Source organism: Rana temporaria, chromosome 3 (assembly GCF_905171775.1).
Source record: "Rana temporaria chromosome 3, aRanTem1.1, whole genome shotgun sequence".
Lineage (NCBI taxonomy): Eukaryota > Metazoa > Chordata > Amphibia > Anura > Ranidae > Rana > Rana temporaria.
Genome location: NC_053491.1, coordinates 158,819,665 through 158,833,971, shown reverse-complemented (window position 1 = coordinate 158,833,971; position 14,307 = coordinate 158,819,665). Strand labels below are relative to the sequence as shown.

Below are 14,307 nucleotides of genomic sequence, written 5' to 3'. Positions count from 1 at the left end.
CCAAATGCAGTTTAAGGCTTGGAAGGGAGCCAGTGATGCTAAAGCGTGATCGCAGCATCCAATAAGGAGGCAAGGAAAAGTTCATGGGAATGACAGCACGTGCCATTTCACACAGCAGAAAGCATAGTAGTGACTATTTAAAGAAGAACCCCACTAAGATCTAACCTTACTATGTAACCAAACCCCAATACAGATTTAAAGAAAGCAACAACCCTTTATGCCAGGGATATGCAATTAGCGGACCTCCAGCTGTTGTAGAACTACAAATCCCATGAGGCAAAGCAAGACTCCGACAGCCACAAGCATGACACCCAGAGGCAGAGGCATGATGGGACTTGTAGTTTTGCAACAGCTGGAGGTCCGCTAATTGCATATCACTGCTTTATGCGAATGATTACTGTTTAAAAGAGACTGTCAGTTAAAAACACCGTTAGAGAGATTCACCCCATTTGTCATGTTTATCATTAACATTGAAAGGGAAAGAAAAATCACAAATTTTGGGGTGACCTCAGAAAAGTAACAGAGGAGAAATATTCCAATAGGGACACTAGTTCTGGTGGCCTGGGAGACCAATGAATTCCCTATCACTTCCTGTTTTGTCTACAAGACAGGAAATTAAGTTAAATCTCCCCAATGGGACACAGATGGCAAAAAAAAACGGGGTTACTTACCGGTAACATCCCTTTTCCTGGAGTCTTTCAGGACAGGTACTGTAGAGAGACACAGGCTCCTCCCCTCACAGGAAACACCGCCTTCCAATTAAGAATTTAAGCCTCATCCTCCCTCAGCTCCTCAGTTTTTTCCAGAGTACCTCCGGCCAGCTGGGGAGACACAAGAACACGTCATAAAAGTATAAAATTACATCTTACCTGACGGCCTCGTCTGATGAGTTTCCATAATATCCCCTACAACAAAAGAGGGTGGGTACCAGTGCTGTCCTGAAAGACTCCAGGAAAAGGGATGTTACCGGTAAGTAACCCCGTTTTTCCCTGTTCGTCTTTCAGGACAGGTACTGTAGAGAGGATAAGCGAGCACCTTACCCTAGGGTGGGACAACTGCTTGCAGTACTTTGCGTCCAAAAGCCTGGTCTTTGGTTGAAAGTAGGTCCAGTCTGTAATGTTTTACAAACGTTGAGAAACTAGACCATGTTGCAGCCTTGCAGATCTGCTCCGGGGAAGCACCAGCACACTCTGCTTGGGAAGTTGCTACTGCCCTGGTGGAATGAGCCTTGATACCCTGTGGAGGCTCTACTCCCCTAGAAGAATAGGCTAGAACGATGGCTGCCCTTAACCACCTGGCTATCGTGCGTCTAGAAGCCCTAGACCCTTTCTTGGACCCAGAAAACAAAACAAATAGTGAATCAGCTTTCCTGAACTGACTTGTGTAATCCAAGTATTGTAGGACACACCTCCTAACATCTAGGTTGTGAAACTTGTGTTCCTGTTCCCTCACAGGATTTGAACAAAAAGAAGGCAATGTTATTTCTTGACTTCTGTGAAACTTAGAAGCTACCTTTGGTAGAAAAGCCGGATCTGTCTTAAAAATGATGCGATCCGGAAAAACTTGAAAAAAGGGGACCCTAATAGATAGGGCCTCGAGTTCGCTCACTCTCCTGGCAGTAGTGATCGCTACTAAAAACACTGTTTTGAGAGTGATCACTTTTAAACTACATTTGTCTAAAGGCTCAAATGGTTCTACTGTAAAGGCTTGAAGAACCAATGAGAGATCCCAAACTGGGAAGTTGGAGGTTTTAACAGGTCTCCGTCTACTCAAAGCCTTAAAAAATCTAGAGACCCAAGGGTCAAATGCTAGTTGTTTTTCAAAAAATACACTTAGCGCTGACACCTGACCCTTCAGCGTGCTAGTTGCCAACCCTTTATCAGCTCCAGCTTGAAGAAATTCTAAAACAGCCACAGAGCTGTTGACACTGAATGAGCTTTCTGCACACCAGATGTTAAACCGTTTCCACACTTTTTGGTAAATGGCTTGCGTCTCCTTCTTTCTACAGCTTAGGAGTGTTTCAACCAAGCGTTCTGAAAACCCTTTGCCCCTCAGCAGCTCTTCCTCAGAAGCCAGGCTGCCAGGTTCCATCTCTCTACCTGCGGGCAGCAGATTGGACCCTGCAAAAGGAGATCCTCCCGAATTGGTAGAATCCAAGGAGATTCTATCGATAGATTTTTTAGGATAGAGAACCATGGTCTCCTGGGCCAATGAGGTGCGATGAGAATGAGTGTTGTGTTCTCCCCCTGCAGTTTCCTCAGGACTGCTGGTATTAGAACCGGAGGGGGGAAAGCATAACACCTGGAGAACTTCCAGGTTTGGGCCAGAGCGTCCACCGCCAGAGCTCCATCCCATCTGTTTAGGGAAAAAAAGAGCCGAGTTTTGGCATTTTCTCTTGAGGCGAATAAATCCACCTCCGGAAGACCCCATCTTTGAGTGATCGCTCTGAAAACTTCCTGATTCAGAACCCAATCGCCCTCCCTCAGTTTCTTCCTGCTGAGGAAGTCTGCGACCTGATTTAATTCTCCCTTCAGATGTATGGCTGAGAGGGACAAGACATTGGCCTCCGCCCATATGAGAATAGATTTTGTCAGATCCCATAAGGACTTGCTCCTGGTGCCCCCCTGCTTGTTGACATAAGCTACTGCCGAGGAGTTGTCTGTCCTGATTCGAACATGCTGTCCCTGCAGCTCCTTCTGAAAGGCTTTGAGGGCTAACTCTATCGCTTTTAGTTCTCTCCAATTCGAAGATTTTTGCGAGTCCTCTTTTGCCCAGCGACCCTGTGTCAGAAGGGAGTCCAGGTGTGCTCCCCAACCGGAGCCACTGGCATCTGTTGTCACTGTTCTGGAAATCGGGGAGATCCAATCCAGGCCCTGTAAAAGGTTCGCCCCCTTCCTCCACCACCAAAGGGACCTCTTGATGTGAACCGGTATGGATATCAGGGAATCCAAGGATTCCGGTTTGTGGTCCCAAATGTTCAGTATGAACAGTTGTAGAGGTCGGAAATGCAGACCCGCCCACTGCACTGCAGGAAGACAAGATGTTAATAACCCCAGAGCTGACATGACTTTCCTTATCGGAAGCTGGCAACTGCTCTGAAGAAGTGATATTACGTTGTCCACCTTCTGAACTTTTTCTATTGGGAGAAAAGTCATCTGTCTGGTTGAGTCCAGTACATATCCCAGAAAAGTGACTCTTTGGGAGGGTGTCAGGCTGGATTTTTCCAGATTGAGTAACCAACCTAGGTTCTCCAGAATCCCCTTTGCAACCTGGAGGTCCTGGGACAACCGTGTCGGAGAGTCTGCAAAGAATAGCAGATCGTCCAGGTAAGCTATCACCAGGATGCCCTTGAGACGTAGAAAGGCTAGTACCTCCACCATCACTTTGGTGAATATGCGGGGGGAAGAGGAGAGCCCGAAGGGGAGTGCTTTGAATTGCAGGTGAAACATCCCCTCTCTGGACCTCACGGCCAGTCTGAGAAATCTCTGATGGCATTCCGCTATTGGGATGTGTAGGTAGGCATCCTTTAAATCTATGGATGCCATGAAGCAGTTCGGAAGGAGGAGTGTCCTCACGGAATAGATGGAATCCATCCGAAACCGTTTGTACGTGACCGAGGTGTTTAGAGGTTTTAAATTCAGTATAAGCCTGAATTTCCCTGAAGGCTTGCGGACCACAAATATGTGGGAGTAGAAGCCCTTTCCTATCTCCTCCGATGGAACCCGAACTACCACCTCCTGATCCTCCAACTCCTGAAGAGAGGAGATCAGAGCCACAGATTTCTCTTTGCATTGGGGCAAATTGGTGACTAAGAGTCTGGATGGGGGGGGACTTGAGAACTCTAGTCTGTACCCTCTCCTTATGATCCCCAGCACAAATTGGTTGCTGGTGATCGTCTCCCATTGTGGGAGAAAGGCCCCCAACCTTCCTCCCACCTTGACTCCGTCATTGAGGTTTTTGGGGCTGTTCAGGAGCACGAAAAAGTGCCCCGGCACGGCCTTTCCCTTTTGGTCCCCAAAACTTTTTCTTTCCCTCAGGTTTGGGGACTTCCACCTTCTTTTGGGTCCAGAATTTTTTCTTTGTCTGTCCCCCAAATTTTTTCTTTAAGGGGAAAGCCTTCTTCTTGTCGGCTGTACGATCTAAGACAGCCTCCAAGCCTGGCCCAAATAATAAGTCTCCTGTAAGGGGGATCCCGCACAATTTAACCTTTGAGGCGCTATCCCCCTGCCATGTCTTGAGCCAGAGAGCTCTTCTTGCAGAATTAGATAGAGCTGCAGATCTGGCAGACATGCGGATTGACTCTGCTGAGGCGTCCGCTACATACCGTACGCCACTCAGTAAAGTTGGAAAAGAGGAAAGTATAGTCTCTTTTGGCGTTCCGGCCTCAATATGTGCCTTAATTTGTAAGAGCCAATGCTCTAAATTACGGGCCACCACTGTTGCTGCCATAGCTGGCTTAAGGTTCCCCTGGGAAGCATCCCAGGACTTTTTTAATAGCGAATCCATCCGCCTGTCCATGGGGTCTGAAAGGACCCCCATGTCCTCAAACGCCAAGTCCGTATGTCGGGATACCTGCGAAAAGGCGGCATCTAGTTTGGGGGATTTGTTCCACACTGAAGCCTCCTCTTCAGAAAAAGGAAACCTCCTCTTCAAAGAGTTTGAGAAGAAAGGTTTCCTCTCTGGGTCCTGCCATTCTTTTTTGATGGCATTGACCAGTACTTCATGGACTGGAAAAACCCTTTTCTTTTGTTCTCCCAAACCACTGTACATCTGGTCATGGAGTGACAGTGTCTTTTTCTCCTCAACTATCCCTAAAGTAGCGTGGATAGTTTCCAATAACTCTTCCACCTCTTCAAGGGAAAGCTTGTAGCGAGAGACCTTTGAGGACCCTGCCTCTGTCTTCTCACTATCTGACTCCTCTTGGGAGCTAGAAGCGGCACTGTCTTGCTCCTCCTCAGCATCCTCTCTGATATCCGCAGGTTTCTCTCTACTCCCAGAGGGAAGAACCTCAGGATTCGGTGGAATTACCTGTTGCGCTACAGAAGGGCTGCTTTGGGGCAATTGAAAATTAGCAAAAATATCTTTAAACGATTGAAAGGTGCCAGAAAGCTCTTTCATAGAAGCTGCTAATTCAGATGCCTGCTCTGCCTCCCTTTCTTTAACCAGCCCCTCAATACATCTCCTGCAAAGTGCTTTGTTCCAACTCTCACTAAGTGAAGATCTGCAGGAAGGGCATTTCTTCCTGCTGTGGGCTGATTTTTCTGTGGATTTCTGAAAAACACAGAAGAAAGTGGAGGCTAGATTAAAAGAGAGACCAGCGCATAACACAGGTAACCACCAGGAGTGTTCTAGGACCAACCACCACCAGGGTTCCAGACACACTACACTAACAAACTCCCCGACCACCAGGAAAACAAAAAAATCACCAGTGAAGCTGTACAACATGATAAGGGAACACCACCCCAGGGTTCTCCTTACCTTAGAGTGGCTGGTGCTGTCGTCATCCGGAGGTGCACGGGAAGCCTCTGCTTCCGACATCTCGCTGAGGAATGTGGTCGCGACTGCCTGCCAAAACGCCGACCCTACGGCTGAGAAGAGAGAGGCCGCACCAGCCCAGCGTCAGGCCTTTTCACACTGCAGCGTCCGGGACCAGTGACGCGTATCCGGCGGAAGTGCCCGCCCCCCCCGGAACTGACGTCACTCGTCATCCGGTCCGGCCCAGCTCCTGGCCGACTGTGAAATCTCACAGGGAGCGTGCACCCCGCCTGCAGCGCCACCCCTGTGCGTTGAGTGAATAGGCCTCCGCGGCTGAATCCACCCCAGGAATGTCCGCGGGACGCTACACGGCGATGTCCTGGGTAAGTGACTTCCCCAGTCAACCAGGACGCCATGCGTTTAAAAAATAGCCCTGAGCCCAGGGAGAACAGGTCCCCCCTCTCAGGAAAACTGGCCTCAGCTTCCCCAGCTGTCTGGCCCTTGGCCCCCAGCGGTGTCTCCCCTCCGGAGGAAACACCATAAAACTGAGGAGCTGAGGGAGGATGAGGCTTAAATTCTTAATTGGAAGGCGGTGTTTCCTGTGAGGGGAGGAGCCTGTGTCTCTCTACAGTACCTGTCCTGAAAGACGAACAGGGAAAATACAAACAAAATATGAACAGGGGTTATAACCCTCTCTTACTCTATCCAAAATAAATTAAAAAGATTTGGCCTATAGTTCTACCTTAACTCACCTGCTGCATCCACTGTTGAAGGCTGACCCAAAAGAGAAATCGCCCCCTAAATCCCACAGGTATTTTGCTTCATCTTGCAGTGGAAGGTCACCTGACCACCCCCCCTCCTCCTCTCCCATAGGCTCCTCATTGTTGTCAGGGTGAAGAGAGGCACCTGGCTTGGGCAGCTGTCAGAGCTCCTCTGGGTCTTCCTTCATGCTACTGTAGTTCCTGCTTGCTCCTTTGTGTATACATGTCCTTTCTGTTTTGTTAAAGTACCAGTGCCAGAAAGCAAAAAATGGCCTGGTCATAAAAAGGGGTAATATTTTCGGAGGGTAGGTAGTTAAAGTGACTGCAAAGCTTTAATTTTGTTTTTATAAAATAATAAACATGTCATGCTCGCCTTAGACTGCATTAAGGTGAAAATCCTTAAGGCTCCATTCACACCTAGGCAGACAAATTTGCTGCGTTTTGTCGCCGCAAATCGCGGTACAAATAGCAGCGTTTTGTACCGCGATTTGCGGCGACAAAACGCCGGTATTGTCCGCCTAGATGTGCCCCAGATTGACCCCCTCTATGGAGATGGTTCCCATATCCTAGCCGAACGCCGAACGCCGCCTGAAAAAAAAGGTCCAGGACCTTTTTTCAGGCGGCAGGCGTCCGGCGTGGAGATGTGAACCATCTCCATAGAGGGACATCTGTTTTCAGCCCTCTGGCGGCAGCGGCGTAGCGCTACAGGCGTAAAAACGCCTAGATGTGAATGCAGCCTAAGAGGTACCGGTAGTAAACTTCCTCTGCAGACATTTACCTATAATAAGGCTTACCTATAGGTAGTGTAAATATCTCTTAACTACTTAACCCCCGGACCATATTGCTGGTCTAAGACCAGAGCACTTTTTGCGATTTGGCACTGCGCCGCTTTAACTGACAATTGCGCGATCGTGCAACATGGCTCCCAAACAAAATTGGCGTCCTTTTTTCCCCACAAATAGAGCTTTCTTTTGGTGGTATTTGATCACCTCTGCGGTTTTTAGTTTTTGCGCTATAAACAAAAATAGAGCGACAATTTTGAAAAAAAAAAAATTATATTTTTTACTTTTTGCTATAAAATATCCCCCAAAAATATATAAAAAAGTTTTTTTTCCCCCTCAGTTTAGGCTGATACGTGTTCTACATTTTTCTCGTGTAAAAAAAAAAACGCAATAAGCGTTTGATTGGTTTGCGCAAAAGTTACAGCGTTTACAAAATAGGGGGTATTTTTATGGCATTTTTATTAATATTTTTTTTTTTTACTAGTAATGGCGGCGATCACCGATTTTTTTTCGGTACGGCGACATTATGGCGGACACTTTTGACACATTTTTGGGACCATTGGCATTTTTTATAGCGATCAGTGCTATAAAAATGCATTGGATTACTATAAAAATGCCACTGACAGTGAAGGGGTTAACACTAGGGGGCAGGGAAGGGGTTAAGTATGTTCCCTGGGTGTGTTCTAACTGTAGGGGGGGGGTGGACTGACATGGGGAAATGACTGATCTTCTGTACATTGTATTCCCGACAGGACCGGGAGCTGTGTGTTTACACACACACACACACACACACACACACACACACACACACACACACACAGCTCCCGGTCCCCGCTCTGTAACGAGCGACCGCGTGTGCCCGGTGGCGATCGCACCCGCCGGGCACGGGAGTCGGGGGCGAGCGCCCCTAGTGGCCTGCGCGATAGCCGACGTATAGCTAAGCTACGTGCTCTCGCGCATAGGAGCCGACCTGCCGCCGTAAAACGACGGCGGCTGGTCGGCAACCAGTTAAACATGCATCATTTAGGAGACATTTACTGTACATGCAGTCATTGACATCACTGGCGCATGCGCTTTTTATAAACTATTAAAGTGATTATTAAAAAAAAAAAAAAAAAAAATTACAAACAGGTTATACTTGCCTGCTCTGTCAATGGGTTTAAAGACTACAGCCAACAGCAAGAGAGTTAAAGTGATTCTAAAGTTTTGTTTTTTTTCAGTAAAAACATGTTATACTTTGCACAGAGCAGACCAGATCTTCCTCTTCTGTGCTCCTCCCCATCTTTTGTAGTGCCCCTACAGCAAGCAGCTTGCTATGGGGGCACCCAAGTCACAGCTCTGGGTGTCTATTCAGATACTGAGCTGCGGCGTGGCCCCTCCCACTCTCTCCCAATAGGCTGGCTGACAGCAATGGGAGCCAATGGTGCTGCTGCTTTGTCTCAGCCAATCAGGAGGGGAGTATCGGTCGGCCGAGACACTCCTGGACAGAGATGGGGCTCAGGTAAGTATTAGGGGGTGCTAGGGTGGCTGCTGAACACAGAAGGCTTTTCACCTTAATGCATAGAATGTATTAAGATACTTCAGTAAAGTAATATCGGTATCAGAAGACACGTCACAAAATGATAAAAGGACACTGATTCCAAGGGATATCCTAATTGGCAACACATTTTCCACAAATGATCATCTCTTGCAGACAGAGTTAAACCCAGTTATGCAAGTATGAATGAATGATTCACAGCAATAAGTGGTGCATGATACATCCATTCTATACATGAAACCTCTTGAGCAATCCTGTACATGCAGGTAAGACATCTTGCCTACCTCACCCTTCAATAGTCATAGTTTTGGTTGACAAGAAATATAGAAAGGAATGCTAATAGGACAATAATAGTTTACAATGAACTTTGGGAACTGGCTAAATGCTTAGCACACATTATGTTATTTTATTTAAAAAGGGAAACCGGTGCTGCCCACAGAAAACCAAATCTTCAGCCAATTTGTTCCCATTACAAATACCAGGATGACGTGCTGGGCTGGCCTTCAATGTAGTCATATCATCACAATGTTAAATGCATGAATTAAGTGCAACACTTCAGGGTAATAATGGAGTAGTCTCAGCAGAAAAATACGCACTTGCTAGTCCAGCAATTCATGTAAAAATATATACAGAACCATTTCTATCTAGTATTTCTGGCTGTGAGCTCCACCCCTGTATGAAGCCCAATTTGCAGATGTTTATACGGGGGAGTTCCAGCAAAGCCCAAGAGCTACTGCTGCCCCTAAACCCCGCCGGTCTCCTCTATTCCTCCTAACCCACTCATTCTCTCCAGGAACGTGTGTTCTGTCCCCTGGCCTCCCAGTCATTCCTCTTCTGCCAACTTCTGCTGGCAATCTTCTCCTCCTCCTGTCATTCCCCAGCATGAATAGTGATGGCCTTCATCTTAGGTGCATACCTGTCTGGGACAAGCACTGTCACTCAGAACAAACTGATTATTTACCTCCTTGGGAGCTGTGTGGACAAAAGAGCAGTGGGGGAGGGGAAGAAATAACAGAATCATGCAAATCTTTGTGCCTGCCGGAGACAAATAATTCAAGGAGAGGAGACTGAGGGAAGGATCCCTTCCTGCCTGCAGAAGACCCATCACTTGTGGGGAAGAAAAAAAACCTGCGTAGGGCCTCAGCAGATTAATCACTGGGGTAAAATGATTCATCCTGCCTGCAGCAGTCTCATCCAATGGGAAAAGGAGACAGAGGAAATGCCTCCCCCTGCCTGCAGCAGCCTCATCTCTGGGGAAGAAACAAGGGGAATGCTTCTTACTGCCTGCAGTAGACAAATCACTGGTGCAGAGAACACTAAAAGAAAAGATTCCCACTGCTTTCAGAAGACAAATCACTGAGGGAAATGAGACTAAAGAAATGTCTGCAACAGAATAATCGCTGGGGAAGCAAGACTAAAAAAATGCCTGCTGCAGCAAGCAGATCCTTGGGGTAGAAGTGACTGAGGAAATACCTTCTCCTGCCTGCAGCAGCCTAATCACTGGGGCAGAGGTGACTGAGGAAATGCTTTCTCCTACCTGCCAGCAGTCCGGTCCCTGTTGAGGAGAACAAGGACAGGCTTCCTCCTACCTGCAGCAGACTAATTACTGGGGGAGAGATGAAATGCCTCCTCCCATCCGCAGCAGCCTAACTACTAGGGGGAGGTGACTGAGGAAATGTCCCCTGTTACCTGCAGCAGCCTAATCACTGGGGAAAACGTGACTGAGGAAATGCCTCCTGCAGCAGCCTAATCACTGGGGAAAAGGTGACTGAGGAAATGCCTCCTGCAGCAGCCTAATCACTGGGGAAAAGGTGACTGAGGAAATGCCTCCTGCAGCAGCCTAATCACTGGGGGAAAAGTGACTGAGGAAATACCTCCTGCAGCAGCCTAATCACTGGGGGAAAAGTGACTGAGGAAATGCCTCCTGCAGCAGCCTAATCACTGGGGATAAAGTGACTGAGGAAATACCTCCTGCAGCAGCCTAATCACTGGGGATAAAGTGACTGAGGAAATACCTCCTGCAGCAGCCTAATCACTGGGGAAAAAGTGACTGAGGAAATACCTCCTGCAGCAGCCTAATCACTGGGGATAAAGTGACTAAAGGCTTCCCCTACCTTCCAGTAGAGCTGCACAATTCTGGCTAAAATTTGAAAAACTATTTTTTTGCTTATAATAAAAATCACGATTCTCTCAGGATTCGCGGTGTAACATCATCTTTCACATTATCCCAAAGAATTGGGCCAACTTTACCGTTGATTTTTTTTTTTTTTTTTTAATTTATTGAAGTGTATTTTTTTTCCCGAAAAATTGTGTTTAAAAGACTGACGCGCTAATACAGCGTGACATAAAATTTTGCAGCAACCACTATTTTATTAGGCCCCTTTCACACTACTGCGATTTCAAAGACGTGCGCTAAAATATATATAATGTTTGGGGGTTTGAAGTAATTTTCTAGCAGAAAATACAGATTTTAACTTGTAAGCAACAAGTGTCATAAAAAAGGTTTAGTCTATAAAGCAGAGTGGAAGTGGAATGTCGGCTGATTTGTCTCCTCCCCTCCTCAGGTGCTACATTTGGCACCTTTCGGGGGGTCCGGTTCTGGCACATGACGCCAGCGCTCAGCTCCCTCCTTCTCTCCCCCCCCCGCCAGGCCAGTAGGAGAGCAGAGCGCATGTGCTGTAATGTTCCCGACATAAAGCCGTAAAGCTACACTGCCGGGTTTCCTTATCTGCAATGGCGGCAGCAGCACCCAACAGCTGATAGAAATATCAGCTGCTGTGCCAACATCGCTGGACTCCAGGACAGGTAAGTGTCCTATTATTAAAAGCCAGCAGCTGCAGTATGTGTAGCTACTGGCTTTTCATTTTTGCAGCGGTGGGCAGAGCACCACTTTAAGTGGTTAAACTGAGCTCGTTTGCAGACCGAAGTTCATTCCTTTGATCTCAAAGAACCAAATGATACAATGTTTTGTTTTGTTTCTCAGCGCTGAACAATGTGATAAACTTTGCCGGCCTTTATTCGTTTTTTTTGATGGCCCTGCAGTTGTTACATGAATTGTGGCAATGCCGCCGACTTAAGATCGTAGGGGGGGGGGGGGGGGGGGTGAATCAGGATAGCATTATTTTTTTAACGATTAATTGTGCAGCTCTACCTGCCAGAAGTATGATCCCTGGGAAAGAGGAGAATAACAAATTGCTACTTGCAGTAGACCAGGGTTTCTCAACTTCAGTCCTCAAGGTGATGTTTTCAGGCTTTCCATTATTTTGCACAGGTGATTTGATCAGTTTTACTGCCTCAGTAATTACCACAGCCCTTTCATCTGAGGGAAATCCTTAAAACATGACCTGTTGGGGCACCTTGAGGTCTGCAGTGGACCAATCACTGGAGGAGAGGTGACAGGAAATGCCTCCTGTTGTCTGTGACAGACTTATCCCCGGGGGGAGAGGTGACCAAGGAAATGCTTTCTACTGCCTGCAGCAGACAAATTGCTGGGAAAGTCGTACTGGGGAAATGCCTGCTGTAGCCAGATTCTTGGGGGGGGGGGGGGGAGACTGAGAAAACACTTCCTCCTGTATGCAGCAGACCAATCACTGAGAGGTTGGGGAGAATAGAGCAATGTTTTCTACTGACTGCAGCACTATAATCACTGGAGAGGTGACAGGAAATGCTTCCTCCTGACTGCAGTAGGGGGGGGGGGGGGGGGGGGGAGAGGTGATCAAGGAAATGCTTTCTACTGCCTGCAGCAGACGAATTGCTGGGGAAGTCATACTGGGGAAAGCCCTGCTGTAGCAGCAGTTTTCTTGGAGGGAGAGGGGACTGAGAAAACACTTCCTCCTGCCTGCAGCAGACTAATCACTGGGAGAATACAATGCTGTCTACTGACTGCAGCAGAATAATCACTGGGGGAGAGGTGACAAGAAATGCCTCCTCCTGTCTGAAACAGACTAATCACGGGGGGAGGGGAGAAGAGGTGACCAAGGAAATGCTTTCTACTGCCTGCAGCAGACTAATTGCTGGGGAAAGCGATACTGGGGAAATGCCTGCTGTAGCAGCCAGATTCATGGGGGGAGAGGGGACTGAGAAAACACTTCCTCCTGACTGCAGCAGACTAATCACTCAGAGGGTGGGAGAATAGAGCAATGCTTTCTTCTGACTGCAGCAGACTAATCAATGAGAGGAAGGGAGAATATAGCAATGCTTTCTTCTGACTGCAGCAGACGAATCAATGAGAGGAAGGGAGAATATAACAATGCTTTCTACTAACTGCAGCAGACTAATCAATGAGAGGAAGGGAGAATATAGCAATGGTTTCTACTAACTGCAGCAGACTAATCGCTCAGAGGATGGGAGAATAGAGCAATGCTTTCTTCTGACTGCAACAGACTAATCGCTCAGAGGATGGGAGAATAGAGCAATGCTTTCTACTGACTGCAGCAGAATAATCACTAAAGAAATGCTTCCTACTGCCTGCAGCAGACAGATCTCTAGGGAGACAACTTAAAAATGGCTTCCTCCTGCCTGAAGCAGAATAATCTGCCTGCTACAGGAGCCTTATAATTGGGGAAGAGGTGACTGAGTCCATGCCTATTTCTGCCTGCAGCAGACCGATGACATCACCCAGGCCAGTCAGTAGATTGAAGCTGAACGACTGCTTTCCAATGACAGCAGGGCTGGGCTAAAACATGACATGGCTGCTGTATGTTGTGACAGGTGAAGTTCCTGACAGGTCCACATGAAGCAGCACAGACAGTTTTCCTTTCAGATTGAGGTGAACGTGTACATAGTGCACACAGCTGTCATAGATAACCTGCCTGGGACTCCTCCTTAGTAAAGCAAGCCCTCCGTGCTGTGTATAGAAGGCAGGTGACCGTGCATTAGAGAGGTGATGGGGCAATGTATACAGTACACACCTATAGTGCAGGAGAAGGTGCGCACTACGCCGCCTGTCATCCCCCCTTCCCTCCAGCTAGGCCCTCTGCACTCACTCACCACACACTTCTTGCCCAGGTAGCTGTAGAGCGCCTCGTTCTCCTGTACGGTGAGCAGGATGGAGCCGCAGTTGGTGGTGGCCCTCTTGCTCTGCCTGTTGTTCACGGCGTTGTTGTTGTTACTCATGTTGCTGTGCCGGCGGTCTCCCTGCTAGGGGCAGCTGGGTGTCCGTGCTGGAAGCGGTCAGTCAGGGCCGCTCCATGTCCCGGGCGCTTGTCGTCGTGTTGTGGGCGGGTCTGAAGCCAGGGACACCGCTTCCTCCCTGGATGGACTGGAGTCTGGAGATGCGGAGGAGGACGTAGGCGGACGTACTCGCTCCCAGACGCAGGGAATGCGCGCGCACGTGTAGCTCAGCCCTCAACCAGTTCCGTTGCTAGAGGAGAGAAAAACTGTCCGCGGCTTCACTGGAGAGAGCAAATCATACGGAGGACGAGATCACTATGAGGGCTTCAACAAAATGGCGCCTGTCATAGAGACAAATACGGAAGAGCTTATTCATTGGTCCCAAAAAAATGACAAAAGTGTCCGATCTGTTCCCTGCAATGTCGCAGTCAGGCTAAAAATCGCTGGTCACCACCGTTACTAGTAAAAAATAATAATAACCATAATAAAAATGCATTAAATCTATCTCCTATTTTGTAGACACTAAGGGTCAGATTCTCAAAAGAGTTACGACGGTGTATCTCAGGAAACACCGTCGTATCTCTGTTTTTGGCCCCGGGTATCTATGCGAGTGATTCCTAGAATCATTTTCGCATAGATA

At 47.9% G+C, this 14,307-nt stretch overlaps 1 protein-coding gene across 2 annotated transcripts in view; it reads right to left on the bottom strand.

Annotated features, from left to right (window-relative positions):
* WASL (WASP like actin nucleation promoting factor) overlaps positions 1–13,893 on the bottom strand; it is a 77,833-nt gene extending 63,940 nt beyond the window's left edge. Inside the window, exon 1 of one of the 2 annotated variants that reach the window (XM_040343704.1) lies at positions 13,545–13,893. In XM_040343704.1, coding sequence (XP_040199638.1) covers positions 13,545–13,670 — 126 coding nt within the window. In that variant the 5' untranslated portion in view covers positions 13,671–13,893. The remainder of the gene's footprint in view (positions 1–13,544) is intronic. The other variant, XM_040343705.1, reaches the window with a different exon arrangement.
* Between the last annotated feature and the right edge of the window lie 414 nt (positions 13,894–14,307).